Genomic DNA, 15,132 nt, shown 5'->3' on the forward strand with positions numbered 1-15,132 from the left:
TCACCAACATTGAGTAGCTGCTGCCAACATACAGAATCATCTCTAGCCACTGTAATAATGAAAAAATGTATGTAATTAATGTATCACTAGCCACTTTAAACAATGCTACTTTATATAATGTTTACATACCCTACATTACTCATCTCATATGTATATACTGTACTCTGTACCATCTACTACATCTTGCCTATGCCGTTCAGCCGTCGCTCTTTCATATATTTTTATGTACATATTCTTATTCATTCCTTTACACTTGTGTGTATAAGGTAGTTGTGAAATTGTTAGGTTAGATTACTTGTTAGATATTACTGCATGGTCGGAACTAGAAGCACAAGCATTTTGCTACACTCGCATTAACATCTGCTAACCATGTGTATGTGACAAATAACATTTGATTTGATTTGGATGTTTTTTGTCTTTGCTCATGACTTTGCACCTTTTGATGGAAGTTGGAACAGGGTTTTGTTCTTTCTGGATTCCCTTAGAATGACTATCGCAGAGAAAGGGACAGGGCAACAACTCTTGCAATTCCAACTATTGAATCTTGCAATATACTGTTCTTAATCAAATCAAATTATACAAGTTTTTCCCAAAGCAGAGGTTTTTTTGCACGTGCTACAGAGGTCTATATGTGTCCGCTAATACTAGTTGAGGCCCAGTGCACTACTTTTGTATTTATTTGTATTTTATTTTCAGGGGGTGTTGCAGCACCCTCACTTTCCGCGGCTATGGTGCTGTTGCATCCCATGGAGCCCGCACTATTTAAGGCATCGGCAGCACTCTGCCACCTAGTGGACACAGTGGACTACTTGCACTATTTAGTGCATCGGCAGCACTCTGCCATCTAGTGGACACAGAGTGTAACAGCAGACACAGTTCTCCACATGTATAAACTGATTATGTAAAACATACTGTATATAGCATGATTTAGTGTGATCTGGGACTGATGTAACTCCCTGCTCTTCTACAGATTATCTAAAGAACCTTCCTGAGGACTCGTCTGACTACAAAGACACGCAGGGTGAGTGGAACAATGTTGATCAGGCTGTGTGTGACAATGTCCGGTGTGATGCCATTCTCTCTCACAGACACTCTCACGGCATGTTAATCATGTTGACCTTACAGCTGCTCTGGGCATAGTGAAGGAGGTGGCCAACCATGCCAACGACATCATGAAACAAGGGGTGAGACGTCACACCATGTCCATCCTCATGAGAATTCGGCCAAAGGCATCACATTGCATTTCCTCTGACCCCGGTCTCTCTTTATCTTTCAGGATAACTTTCAGAAGCTGATGCACATTCAGTACAGTCTGAACGGACAGCATGAGATTGTTCAGCCGGGCAGGGTGAGTGTCCAGCACTATGACTCGCGCACACACACACACACACACACACACACACACCTGTGATCTCATCTGTTGTGATCACTTCTTGTCCCCAGGTGTTTCTTAAGGAGGGCACTCTGATGAAGCTGTCCAGGAAGGTCATGCAGCCACGGATGTTCTTCCTGGTGAGTACTGACTGATGCCTCCGGGGTAGTGGAGGTCTCATTGTGATACCTGACCCGTTACTGTTACAGTTCTGCAGTTTATTTAGAGTCTGGCTTAGTTCACTTCCAACACTGTCTGTAGACCAGAACATTACCCCCTAAGTATCTGTATGTTGATGTGGCGTGTGTATCTATCTGTCTCTCTCTCTAGTTCAATGACACTCTTCTGTACACCACTCCAGTTCAGTCTGGTCAGTATAAACTCAACAGCATGCTCTCTCTGGCGGGCATGAAGGTGAGTATAGGCAGGGCTGAACACACATTTACCCTTGACAAAAATCTTCTAAAGCCTCATCGAAAACATGTGTTTATTGTGTTCAGGTGAGTAAGCCCAGTCAGGAGGCGTATCAGAATGAACTGAACATTGAGAGTGTGGAGCGCTCCTTCATCCTGTCTGCCAGGTGAGTACCTGCTCACTGACACACCTGAACACCTGAAGGTGGCGCCTAACATTATGGACATTCTGATGAGTTACCCTTCTAATTGGTTGTGGGTACAGTTCCAATGGCTTTTGATTAGTTACAGAAGTTTCTGTTGTTGTTTCTGCCTGGCAGCTCGGCCACAGAGAGAGATGAGTGGCTGGCGGCCATCGCCACGGCGATAGACGACCACACCAGGAAGAAGATCACCTTCATCTCCAGCCGGAGTCAGGAGGAGGTGAGGCAGTGTGTGTGTCAGGAGGAGGTGAGGCAGTGTGTGTGTCAAGAGGAGGTGAGGCAGTGTGTGTGTCAGGAGGAGGTGAGGCAGTGTGTGTGTGTTTCGTGAGTGAGCATGCACGTGCTTGTAGCATGTATAGTTCCAGCTCATTCGACTGACTGAATATGGGAACACTCAGATCCCACTGTTACCATAGCCAGTATAATTTTGCTACAATCCACTTGTTATGGCTATAACCGTCTCTCTCTGTGTAGGCTGATGGCGTGTGTGACAGTGGGGCCCCACTGGGTTCTAAGGCCCCTATCTGGATCCCAGACTTGAGGGCCACCATGTGTATGGTCTGTACCTGTGAGTTCACCCTCACCTGGAGACGCCACCACTGCCGAGCCTGCGGGAAGGTAAGTTTAGGACAAGGGCCCTAGTTTACAATGTTTCACTACTATACTCCATATGTGTGTGTTTGTGTGTGCCCGTGTGTGTAGTGGTTTTCTCACTCACTGTGTGTATTGCAGGTGGTGTGTCAGACGTGCTCGTCCAGTAAGTTCTATCTAGAGTACTTGAAGAACCAGCCGGCTCGTGTGTGTGACCACTGCTTCGTCAAGCTACAGGAGAACAGTATGCGTCTTTTACATTAATACATATGAAATATTAAAGTGTTTTGACTATTTCAAATATTAAAAATGGAATGAATTGAAGTCATGATTTAAACCCTGTGTTGTTTGTTATTGTGAATTCAGTATGTATGTCAGAGGGTGCTTTGTGTTTGTGTGTTTCCTAGGTGACCGTGTTGCTTCTGGGGCACTGTCTCCTACTGGCAGATCTGGGGGATTCTCTTTCTCCAGGAAACAGAAGAAGATCCCAGCTGCTCTCAAAGAGGTGTCTGCAAACACAGAGAACTCCTCCATGAGTGGCTACCTACAGAGGTCAAAGGGAAACAAGAAGCAATGGAAGAGGCTATGGTTCGTCATCAAGAACAAAGTCCTGTACACCTACGCCGCCAGCGAGGTAACACCTACGCCACTCTAGTCACAAACACATATTTGTGCATTGTGTGTGTGTGTGTGTGTGTGTGTGTGTGTGTGTGTGTGTGTGTGTGTGTGTGACATGTGTACTTCTCTCCCTCTCTCCAGGATGTAGCTGCTCTAGAGAGCCAGCCTCTGCTAGGCTTCTTCCTGCGGGAGGAGAAGTGTGGCCCTTTCCAGAAGCTGCAGTTTAAACTGTACCACAAAAACACCCTGTTCTATATCTTCAAGGCTGACGACATCCCCACTGCACAGAGGTAATGGAGTATTAGAGTATTCATCAATCAGGAGGGGACCACGCTGTAACAGATAACTCCGGAGCGTGGGAGGGTGAAAGCATTCATATAGTTATTTTATCAATATAATGTTTATTGATGAGTTTATTTTTTCCCAGGTGCCAATATAATAAAGTTTGTTGTGTTTCTCAATTTTCTCTCAGGTGGATAGAGGCTTTCCAGGAGGCCATGATTCTTTAACACCTAAACCAGTCAGCTCATGTCCTTCCCCTGGAGCCAGTTGAAGGACACCTTTTGATCCTTGTCCTCTAGACACGTCAGGGGTCATCAGCTCAGGAAGCACTCCCCACACCCCGAGCCCTGATGAACCGGTCTGGCTGCTCACCAGGAGACCCCAGAGTCCCAGTGGTGTGACGAGCAGACATCATTGTCTTTCTGGTGGAAATATGGACTTTGTGTCAGCTCTATATTACATTCATTGTAAATGTTGGGATCTGTTGAAAATGTGCCCTTGGTCAAACCACCATGCTTCCAGTGGAGTTCTGAGGTTATGGGCGTGTTGAGCCTCATAGGCTGCATATCTATCTGTTCTGGATCTTAGATGGAATCGTTAGGTGTCACAGCTGTGGGTCAAAGGTCATGTCCTGAAGCGTGTGCGTGTGGAAGTGTTAACAGAATTGTTGTCTGTGGACAGCCTGCTACCTTATACAGGGGTTCCCACAGTCCACAAAAAGCCTTGAAAGTCATTGAAAATGATTTGATGTAAATTGCTATTGATTTACATTATCCCTGAAAAGTTAAAGGATTTTGTTATTTTCTTTGGGAAATGTAACATATTGTAAGAAAAGTATCAACTCAAATATTGATGAATTATGGAAATTGGAATGGCGATTAGAGTATGAACCTTGATGGGATGGATACCAGTTACAAAGAAGGGTGAGACGCAGTGCGTTCTCTCTGAGTAGGGAAGCTTCTCTAGTGCACTGCCAGTGGTTGGATTCAACTGTGAAAAAACAGGGTGCCACAGAGACACAGGAGATGAGCATTTTGCTCCTTAGAAATATAGCAAAATTACAGGGGTCGGTTTATATTGTTATTCTCTGTTAGGCTTAACTCAGTACATCTACCACATGTATAATGCAGTATACTGGATAAAACTGGAAATGGCATAAGTGTCAATATTTTACTACACAACCTATAGAACAAATGCATTTTTAAAGGGTATTTGTTAGACTCAGAAGCGGTGGTTGGGTAATATGTAGAATTGGGAGAGTAAAATGTACTTTTTTTGTGTGTAAAAGTCGAGAGCTAATATTTATATAGAACTGTACATTTCTCAATGTCCATAATTATGTGATTTTAGAAATATGATTTATTTGATAACGGATACTATCTTTGTCACTTTTGTAATAAGTAGTAGCTACCTTTTGTATTGTATGCCATGATGGTTGTAAAAGCACGTGTTGTAACAATGCCTCACTAGTTTGTTTTAAACTGCCACAACAGACTTGTTGGATTCATTAGGAGGAATCTTTTAATCCAGGCCTCATTTGTATAATTTTTTTAATTGAATAATTTAAAGTGAACAGATTAGAAAATAATGTTTGTCTTTTGAGGTAGACATGGAATGGAGAATGAAATGTATCCCTTAGGAATTGCTCACTAGCAATAAAGCAACATCCAGACAGTGCCTTAAATATGCGCAATTATTTTGTAATGATATAGATACAGAAAACTGTATTTAATTATCTGGTGCATTGTTTAATTAATTATTCATTTGAATTAGGATATTCTATTATCACAGTGACTACTTTGGCCGGCACATCTGACATTAAACAGTGTAAATATCCATTATGTATTTAAGTTGATTTTTTTTTTTAGTTTACATTTAGTACTTCAAATGTACTAATCAGGTTGCACTACTACACCATTGTGGCAGGTGGCCTTATGGGAAATGAAGTTTATAACACAGAAACATTAGGGATAATTCAAAACAGATAATATTTTATAGAGACTAAATGTCCCTCCACCCTTATACACAATCACTAGAGAGCCATCGTGTCTCATCTGTAAATAATATTTCTGCAGAACTGTCAGGCACCACTTTTTAATGAAACCTCTGAAAGTGACTTTGCATCATGACTCAATTTCATGCTTTGAGACATCAAGGGACGAGGGAGTTAGTAAATCTTTCCACCTTAGATTGCTGTCACTGAGTTATTTTATTACATACTACTGATTGATGTGTGGGTGCAGGCATGTCTTTGTGGGTGTGGATCTTTGCATGTGTTTAAGTTTGACACTGATAAAGAAGTCTTCCTCGGCTGTCTTATTTCTGCTTTGAGCCCAGTGATCAAAGCGCTGTGTTGAGGAAGATAAGAGTATTTCAAAATATGACTCATATTTACTCCAACGCTCACTCTGTGGGTTTACTCTGCACTTATTCTTCCTTTGAATAAGATTGCTCTGCATATGTACAGTGCCTCCAGAGAGTATTCATACCCCTGACTTATTCCACATTTTGTTGTGTTGCAGCCTGAATTCAAAATATATTAAATATATTTTTTTGGGGGGGGGGGGGGGGGGGGACATGGGTATTGAAAATTAAATACAGAAATATCTCATTTACATGTGTATTCACACCCCTGAGTCAATACATATTAGAATCACCTTTGGCAGAAATTACAGCTGTGAGTCTTTCTGGGTAAGTCTCTTAAGAGCTTTGCACACCTAGATTGTACATTATTTGCACATTATTCTTTTAAAAATTCTACAAGCTCTGTCAAGTTGGTCATCGCAGCACAGCCATTTTCAAGTCTTGGCATAGATTTTCAAGCCGGTTTAAGTCAAAACTGTGACTCAGCCACCCAGGAACATTCAATGTCATATTGGTAAGCAACTTATCTTTTAGGTTATTGTCCTGCTGAAAGGTGAATTTGTTTCTCAGTTTCTGTTGGAAAACAGACTGAACCAGGTTTTCCTCTAGGATTTTGCATGTGCTTAGCTCTATTCTATTTATTTTTATCCTAAAAAAAACTTCCTAGTCCTTGCCGATGACAAGTATACTCATAACATGCTCTAGCCACCATCATGCTTTAAACTATGAAGAGTGGTACTCAGTGATGTGTTGTGTTGGATTTTCCCCAAGCATAACGCTTCGTATTCAGGACATAAAGTTAATTTATTTGCCACATTTTTTGCAGTTTTACTTTAGTGACTTATTGCAAACAGGTTTTGTAATATTTTTATTCTGTACAGGCTTCCTGCTTTTCACTCTTTCATTTAGATTAGTATTGTGGAGTAACTACGATGTTGTTGATCCTTGCTCAGTTTTCTCCTATCACATCCATTAAACTCTTTAGCTGTTTAAAAGTCACCATTGGCCTTATGATGAAATCCCTGAGCAGTATCCTTCCTCTCCGGCAACTGAGTTAGTAAGGACGCCTGTATCTTTTTAGTGACTGGGTTAATTGATAAACCATCCAAAGTGTAATGTTCAAATGGATATTCAATGTCTGTTTTTTTTTACCCATCTACCAATAGGTGCCTTTCTTTGCGAGGCATTGGAAAACCTCCTTGGTCTTTGTGGTTACATTTGTGTTTGAAATGCACTGCTAGACTGAGGGACCTTACAGATGATTGTATGTGTGGGGTACAGAGATGAGGTAGTCATTCAGAAATCATGTTAAACACTACTATTGCACACAGATTGAGTCCATGCATCTTATTATGTGACTTGTTAAACACAATTTTACTCCTGACATTGTGGTGTTTTGCGTGTAGGCCAGTGACACAACATCTGTAAAACAACCAAATGTGGAAAAAGTCGAGGGTTGTGAATAGTTTCTGAAGACACTGTATGAAAGTATTTTTTAAATGTATTTTATTATAACTAATTACATTTAGCTTCTAAATGATACTTCTATATTAGTCATCACATTTTGCTCCCAAGTAACGTTAAGATACACTTGAGACAAGACTGTTAGCATGGTTACATTATTATTATTATTATTTTTACAATAGGTTACCATCAAATTGTTTCTAGTATTGAGACACTTCAAAATGGACAGTTAGGTGGTAGCATTTTCTTACTACGGTTTACTTTACTCGTTTACTGTCATCACAGAACAGAAGAGAAACAGGGCTTGAAACGGCTTGAAATGCTGTTCGTAGACTAACCACTGTTAGACTTGAAACAATGGACGGAACTGTTGTGGACCGAGAAGCGTTTCATACGGAAAGTACAACAGTGTCCGTTACCCAAATCAGTCCCGTCTGAAAATGGCGGAGTATATACATGTCGTTCGAAGGGCTTTGGGACAGTTAGGAGGTCACGGTGGTGTGAAAGGCTTATTTGTTCAGTTATTCAGGTCAGTTGAAGAGCGATATAATGTGCTTTGTAATCTATAGAGGTGGTTGTCACTTTCAATGCATTTACTCGAGATAAATAAGTGTCCCGGGGTCGACAGGCAATCTGCTAGCTAACTTTCTATCGTTAACTACTGTAGCTGGCTAGAATTGGTAAACAAACGGATTCACTGCTCTTTTTAAAATCTGTTTTAAGGCTACTTGATTTTGTGATCTCTGACCTGTATCCGGTCTGACAAATTAGACATAGTGCTAATGGACTAGCCAGCAATTTATCTAACTTGGAGTGACTTATTTTGTTACAGGGCAAATGATGTGAAAACGGGAGCGCTGATTGGCGTGGACAAGTATGGAAACAAGTACTTTGAGGACACACGCTACTTTTTTGGTAAGGTTGAACAGACCGAAACCTCAGCTCACATTACCAGTGATGGCCTTCGGCTATGTCCTGCAGTGACAATCATCATATTATCTCTGAATGTAGTCGGCACATATAATATTTTCCATATGGAGTTGATTGGTCAGAGTGTGGGGAAATCAAGTAGTAGAGGTGTGGTAGAGAGGGCTGTTCAAAGACCTGTAGTGTACTCAGAGTAACACCTCTCCTTGTCAGGTCGTCACCGCTGGGTGATCTACACGACAGAGATGAATGGAAAGAACACCATGTGGGAGGTGGATGGCAGCATGGTGCCCGCTGAATGGTAAATACATCTTACTTGGTTTGACACAGGTGGAGTTGCCTTGATCTCAAATCAAATCAAATTTTATTTGTCACATACACATGGTTAGCAGATGTTAATGCGAGTGTAGCGAAATGCTTGTGCTTCTAGTTCCGACAATGCAGTAATAACCAACAAGTAATCTAACTAACAATTCCAAAACTACTGTCTTACACACAGTGTAAGGGGATAAAGAATATGTACATAAGGATATATGAATGAGTGATGGTACAGAGCAGCATAGGCAGGATACAGTAGATGGTATCGAGTACAGTATATACATGAGGTGAGTATGTAAACAAAGTGGCATAGTTAAAGTGGCTAGTGACACATGTATTACATAAGGATGCAGTCGATGATATAGAGTACAGTATATACGCATGCATATGAGATGAATAATGTAGGGTAAGTAACATTATATAAGGTAGCATTGTTTAAAGTGGCTAGTGACTGGGCCATTGCCATGTTGGAGATACTGGCCTTCATAGTAAAATTGCTGACAAAGTTCTGAGTATGGAATTGTCATAGATCTGGGTGGTACTCATTGAGTTGATGTACTGGTGTCTTAATTGTGTTTTTACCGTCTAAGAACCTTCTATTGATGAAATGAGTACCTGATGCTAACTCCCAATCTTAAATCACCTCAGGCATCGCTGGCTCCACTGTATGACAGACAACCCCCCCACCACACACCCTCCTACGCCCAAGAAGTTCCTGGCGGAGGTCCACCAGTTCAACGTGAGTGGTTCGGCCCAGGCGTACGTGCCCTACTCCACCACCCGCAAGAAGATCCACGAGTGGGTGCCCCCAAAGGCTCAGTGACCCTGCTTAGACCTGACCTCTGACCCGTGACCTTGTTCTGTAAATGATGAGTGTGATTTCCTGTGTGTGCGTTCACCACCACATCCTTGCTTCTAAATAAAATCTAATCTATATGGACACTGGTGATGACTCAGTCCTTATGTGTGAAACTGTGGGCTGTTATGTCACTAGTGACTTGTTGGCTGACTAATGACCAGCTCTCCACAAGTATGACATAAAAATGTTAGCAACATGAGTTTGTTTGAGATGTTTTTTAAGACTGACTGAGACTGGCCCATTGTTGAGGGGCAGATTGAGGTAATGTTTCTCTGAGGGTGTTAGATGGTCTGATTTGTGTGTGTGTTGCAGACAGCAGGATATTGCTGAGCTGAGAAAAGGCTGCAGTATTTCACATGGGGGTAATAGGAGCATGTCTGATCAGATGACCATCATATCAGGGTGATATTGTGGGCAGGGTGTTGTCACATTCACACAGGCAGACAGACACTCACACTCCCAGCTCCAGTCCCTCTGTCCTCTCGGGGACTGCTGTGCTATGAGAGGTGAGTTGACTCCAGTACCAGTCTGAGTTGGCAGACAATTTTCTGATGTCAATGTCTAGTTAAGACCATAGTTTGACTCTTTGGTGGTGCAGAAAATAAATACTGTATACTGTATTAGTCCCTAGTGAATCTTTTCATATGGCGTTGGAAGTAGATATTTTTATGCACTGGAAAAATTGCAGAGTTTATCTACTTGTAGGCATCATAATAGCTATTCTACTGTAGTCTGTACCATAGTAAGGACATTCATATTTTCAGAAGCAGCTTGGTTACTCAGGGTTTACCGGTATTCTAACCCTGCCTTTGCTTCCAGTGGTCTTGGCTGTTAGATGAGAAGGTTTACGCTGTCAACGCTATTTGGCCGTGGGGTCAGTGAGGAGGCAGAGAATGAGGTCAGTCTCTCTATCCCTTTATATGGCTGTTTGAATCAATTTGAAATGCCCCCTCACTGAAATGAAATGACATGGCTGGATAGGCGAAACCCTCATAAATATCCTACATCCCAAATGTGTTACTATAGTAGTTACTTCAAGGGAGAGAGGAAGGAAGGATGCATGTTTAAGGTCCAATGCAGCCTTCTTTTTAAATCTCAATATAACATCATTTCTGGGTAACAATTAAGTACCATACTGTGATTCTTTTCAATTAAAATGTTCAAAAAGAAACCAAAATAGCTGATTTTCTTAGATTTAAAAAAATATGTTGTATACTGTTTTTTTCTTCTTCCCCCCCCCCCCCCCCCCCCCCACACACACACCTATCTCCATAAACCGCCCTCTTATGATTTCCATGTGCCATATGTTTTTCAACTGCGATGTGATGTTTCACTTACATTCTGAACCTGTCTAATCGCATAGTATATACAGATTGTAAGATAAATATTTTTACTAAAAGTATTATTATATTGTTAATTGATTGGACAATGGTTTTCTAAATCTCCCAACACTGCTATTTGGAGGGTTAATTTCAGATAAATGTTGTGATTTTTCAGCCATTCCTGAACCAGTGACCAGAAACATGAAAAATAGCTTCTTAGCAAAGAATAATTTCTCAAATTAGAATTTTGCTTGGACACTCTAGGAGTGGTTTGAGTTGGGAGGAGAACAATTTAAACTAGCTGTTATTGGCAGAGAGGTTTGGAACTATCGTTCTTATTGGTCTATTAACTAATTTACCAACTGGAGATGTCACCAGGCAGACCAAAACTGCATCCCACCAAAGCAGGCTGAAATTTAAGGTGGCCTTTTCAAACAGCTACAATTATAATAATTTTCACAATTTCACAATATTATTCCAACCTCATGGTGTGGAAATATATATAAAACACAGAAAAGTCACGTTTTTGACTGCACTGGGCCTTTAAAGATTTATTGGAAAGGGGCCACATCATTTTCTCCTTTCCACTTTCTGTCTGTCAGGAAGACCTGTAATGACTGATCCATCCACCTGGGGACACTGTGTCCCCTGATAAAGTCGGCATTCAACTCACACAGCTATATCATAATTAAATCAAACACAATTCATGAGCACTTTGCTTTTGAGCATGTAAATTGAGAAGCTCTTTGTTGATGTGGAATAACATTGCCACAAGTCAGCAGTTCCAGGTGTTGCAATATATCCAGCTACCTCTGACTAGAATGCGACCGGCTTTCATTTGGAAGCCAGTCACATAGGCACCAGGACGGGGACCGGGGGACAATCTCATAAAGATCCTGAGTAATCTTTTGGCGCCTTGCGGCTGAGCTTTATCGCCTTGACTGGAAGGTGCTTGAACTAACTGGAGCATTTAAATGTGTTTCCAACTTCACTGTCTCTCAGTGGGTTGAAGCTCCTGGTGCTTAAGGTCTAAGGGATTAGCATAAAGGGCTTAGGGTTTATCGGAACCTGCTGTAAAGGAACACAAGTCTGCCATGTTTAGTTGGTTAGGTTTAGTGTGTGTAGGATATCAGAGCTGTGTCGCTGGTGTTTCAGCTACTGTCTCTGAGTCATTTGTGTAAATGGAGTAAAATGGCGTCTGATTTAAGTGAGAGGACTTGTACTGCCATGGCGATACTTCCTTGTGGCTAATTATAAGGTCAGTGAACACTCAACACATCTCTCATCTCACTCTCCATTTTCTCTCTGCAACTCTCTTCTCTCTCTCTCCCCATCTCTCTATTCCTCTCCATTTGTGTGTGTGTGTGTGTGTGTGTATGTATGTGTGTGCATGCGTGCGTGCGTGTGTGTATATATAATGAGGTGGCAGCTGTGTTAGTGGTGATGCCAGCTGGGTACCAAAGGGAATGTAAGGACTCATTTTAGAGCAGGTGCATCCCTCTCCCCTCTGCCCCCTGGTACCCTCATCCCTCTCCCCTCTGCCCCCTGGTACCCTCATCCTTCTCCCCTCTGCCCCCTGGTACCCTCATCCTTCTCCCCTCTGCCCCCTGGTACACTCATCCCTCTCCCCTCTGCCCCCTGGTACCCTCATCCTTCTCCCCTCTGCCCCCTGGTACCCTCATCCCTCTCCCCTCTGCCCCCTGGTACCCTCATCCCTCTCCCCTCTGCCCCCTGGTACCCTCATCCCTCTCCCCTCTGCCCCCTGGTACCCTCATCCCTCTCCCCTCTGCCCCCTGGTACCCCCATCCTTCTCCACTCTGCCCCCTGGTACCCTCATCCCTCTCCCCTCTGCCCCCTGGTACCCTCATCCTTCTCCCCTCTGCCCCCTGGTACACTCATCCCTCTCCCCTCTGCCCCCTGGTACCCTCATCCTTCTCCCCTCTGCCCCCTGGTACACTCATCCCTCTCCCCTCTGCCCCCTGGTACCCTCATCCCTCTCCCCTCTGCCCCCTGGTACCCTCATCCCTCTCCCCTCTCCCCTCTGCCCCCTGGTACCCTCATCCCTCTCCCCTCTGCCCCCTGGTACCCTCATCCCTCTCCCCTCTGCCCCCTGGTACCCTCATCCCTCTCCCCTCTGCCCCCTGGTACCCTCATCCCTCTCCCCTCTGCCCCCTGGTACACTCATCCCTCTCCCCTCTGCCCCCTGGTACCCTCATCCCTCTCCCCTCTGCCCCCTGGTACCCTCATCCCTCTCCCCTCTGCCCCCTGGTACCCTCATCCCTCTCCCCTCTGCCCCCTGGTACCCTCATCCCTCTCCCCTCTGCCTCCTGGTACACTCATCTTTATCCCCTCTGCCCCCTGGTACCCTCATCTTTCTCCCCTCTGCCCCCTGGTACCCTCATCCTTCTCCCCTCTGCCCCCTGGTACCCTCATCTTTCTCCCCTCTGCCCCCTGGTACCCTCATCCTTCTCCCCTCTGCCCCCTGGTACACTCATCCCTCTCCCCTCTGCCCCCTGGTACCCTCTCCCCTCATCTCACCACCTGTCTGTCCCCATTATATACCTTCTGAGCAAACTCCCTATTTTCTTTTCCCTCCCTCCCTATTCCTGTTTCTGCTACGTTCTCTTTCCTTTCTGCTACCCGTATACTCTCCTTCCTACCCAACTCCTCATTTTGTCTCTTCTGTTCTTCCTTCTGTCCATATCGTATGCCTGCCTGCCTGCCTGCCTGCCTGCCTGACTGACTGACTGGACTGGACTGGACTGGACTGGACTGGACTGAACTGAACTGAACTGAACTGAACTGGGCTCTGCTCCCACTCCCATAAATAATCAAATATACCCCCCAACTATAATTCACTAAGGCTAAGCCCATATGTCTCTGAGAACCTGTCTGTCTGTGCAGATTAATGGCTCTGTCTGAATGTATTCACCACTGAGACAGGAAGGGGGGAGAGACTACTTCACTAACTTAACCAGCTCTATCCCAACAGCAGTATACGGAGGACCTGTATTCCCTCCCTCTCCTAACCTGTCAGACATCCCTACTACCTCTCAGCCTGTTGTTCTGGCTGCTGACTCCTGATTGGCCTCAGAGGTAATAAATGAAAGCCGTGGTGAAGCGTGCCTGGCAAAGGAGGGAGGTGTATAAGAATCAGAGACCTCAGGCGGGGGGGGTGGGGGATGATTACTGCCTTATAAGGGCGTAGAAGTGTGTGTGTGTGTAGGAGTGTATCTTTGTATTTTTAGGGTGTTGGTTGGGGAAGTCCGAGCCGGGCCTTGTGACGGCACATCTTTATCTCCACTGACAGGAAGGAAGGGCTTTCACCAGAGCCAGAGGGAAACCACACACACACACACTCCTCCCACAGTGGCTGTTCCTCTAAAAGGCTGCCAGCTCTTTGATGATCACTGAGCGTCTTCTGGAACTCGTAGGAATGAACTTTGACTTCACACACTCTGGCCCTTAACCCTGAGGACGAGGAGAGATGAAGAAGCACTTCACGACCATCCCACTCATCCACATCACAGAGGTAGGGTGTGTGTGTGGCTGAGACTGTATGTCTCAAGGTACTACAGTCTTCAAGCTGTTTCCAGTCTAAACGTAGTCAGAACAGTAGTCACATGCTGTCAGCTGTGTGTTTATACTGACGGCAGTTCATAGGCAGACTTTGACAAGCACCACGTGAGGAGCTGTGTGTGTGTGGGGGGGGGACGGGGGGGGGGGGACATTTGGATAAATGTAAACACCAGGTAAACGGATGGTAGAGTTACAGAAAAAGAGCCAAGCAGGGAGAGGTTGTGTTTGACAGTTGTGTTTGACAGACGTGTTGTGTCCTGCCCCTGTGTGTGTGTGTGTGTGTGTGCCCACGCGCATGTATAGTTAAACTATTCTGCTTGCCTAATGCCAGAGGGATGTCTTTAAAACCAGTCAGTCATAGATGGCTGATCTGCTTTTAGTTATCCAGACCACATCATTAATCTCTCTCTCTGCCCTACCTGTTTCTCTCTCTCTCGTCACCCCTTCCCTACCTTTAATACCTTACTCTTTCTCTCTCTCTCCATCTCTCTCTCATCACCCCTTCCCTACCTTTAATACCTTTCTCTTTCTCTCTCTCTCCATCTCTCTCTCATCACCCCTTCCCTACCTTTAATACCTTTCTCTTTCTCTCTCTCTCATCACCCCTTCCCTACCTTTAATACCTTTCTCTTCTCTATCTCATCACCCCTCCCTACCATTAATACCTTTCTCTTTCTCTCTCTCTCCATCTCTCTCATCACCCCTTCCCTACCTTTAATACCTTTCTCTTTCTCTCTCTCTCATCACCCCTTCCCTACCTTTAATACCTTTCTCTCTCTCTCTCTCTCTCTCCATCTCTCTCTATCTCTCCATCTCTCTC

The 15,132-nt window shown here is 44.1% G+C and overlaps 3 protein-coding genes across 4 annotated transcripts in view; all 3 read left to right on the forward strand.

Annotated features, from left to right (window-relative positions):
• The window catches only part of LOC110490440 (FYVE, RhoGEF and PH domain-containing protein 6), a 28,362-nt gene extending 23,199 nt beyond the window's left edge, over positions 1–5,163 (forward strand). Inside the window, exons 9-20 of the mRNA XM_036944821.2 lie at positions 971–1,021; positions 1,126–1,184; positions 1,277–1,348; positions 1,444–1,512; positions 1,703–1,786; positions 1,873–1,952; positions 2,106–2,208; positions 2,463–2,606; positions 2,721–2,823; positions 2,987–3,213; positions 3,339–3,487; positions 3,670–5,163. Coding sequence (XP_036800716.2) covers positions 971–1,021; positions 1,126–1,184; positions 1,277–1,348; positions 1,444–1,512; positions 1,703–1,786; positions 1,873–1,952; positions 2,106–2,208; positions 2,463–2,606; positions 2,721–2,823; positions 2,987–3,213; positions 3,339–3,487; positions 3,670–3,706 — 1,178 coding nt within the window. The 3' untranslated portion in view covers positions 3,707–5,163. The remainder of the gene's footprint in view (positions 1–970; positions 1,022–1,125; positions 1,185–1,276; positions 1,349–1,443; positions 1,513–1,702; positions 1,787–1,872; positions 1,953–2,105; positions 2,209–2,462; positions 2,607–2,720; positions 2,824–2,986; positions 3,214–3,338; positions 3,488–3,669) is intronic.
• A 2,352-nt stretch (positions 5,164–7,515) lies between these two features.
• On the forward strand, positions 7,516–9,492 carry LOC110490443 (NADH dehydrogenase [ubiquinone] 1 alpha subcomplex subunit 12). Its single transcript, XM_021563836.3, has 4 exons — positions 7,516–7,836; positions 8,140–8,222; positions 8,448–8,535; positions 9,201–9,492. Exons 1-4 carry the CDS (start codon positions 7,748–7,750, stop codon positions 9,373–9,375), a joined length of 435 nt encoding a protein of 144 aa, XP_021419511.1. The 5' UTR covers positions 7,516–7,747; the 3' UTR covers positions 9,376–9,492.
• A 361-nt stretch (positions 9,493–9,853) lies between these two features.
• Positions 9,854–15,132, forward strand: part of LOC110490442 (transmembrane and coiled-coil domain protein 3) — a 39,215-nt gene continuing 33,936 nt past the window's right edge. Inside the window, exons 1-3 of one of the 2 annotated variants that reach the window (XM_021563835.3) lie at positions 9,892–9,917; positions 10,231–10,309; positions 14,044–14,265. In XM_021563835.3, coding sequence (XP_021419510.1) covers positions 14,221–14,265 — 45 coding nt within the window. In that variant the 5' untranslated portion in view covers positions 9,892–9,917; positions 10,231–10,309; positions 14,044–14,220. Of the gene's footprint in view, positions 9,918–10,230; positions 10,310–14,043; positions 14,266–15,132 lie in introns of both variants that reach the window. The other variant, XM_090200648.1, reaches the window with a different exon arrangement.

This window comes from Oncorhynchus mykiss, chromosome 15 (assembly GCF_057628025.1).
Source record: "Oncorhynchus mykiss isolate SJ-2025 chromosome 15, ASM5762802v1, whole genome shotgun sequence".
Classification (NCBI taxonomy): Eukaryota; Metazoa; Chordata; class Actinopteri; order Salmoniformes; family Salmonidae; genus Oncorhynchus; species Oncorhynchus mykiss.

What these genes read in the sequence shown, in the direction of transcription:
- LOC110490443 (XM_021563836.3), top strand. Translation starts at nt 7,748, where the DNA reads ATGGCGGAGTATATACATGTCGTTCGAAGGGCTTTGGGACAGTTAGGA. An exon ending in TTATTTGTTCAGTTATTCAG is followed by an intron (nt 7,837 to 8,139) that starts GTCAGTTGAAGA and finishes ATTTTGTTACAG; the next exon opens with GGCAAATGATGTGAAAACGG. An exon ending in GGACACACGCTACTTTTTTG is followed by an intron (nt 8,223 to 8,447) that starts GTAAGGTTGAAC and finishes TCTCCTTGTCAG; the next exon opens with GTCGTCACCGCTGGGTGATC.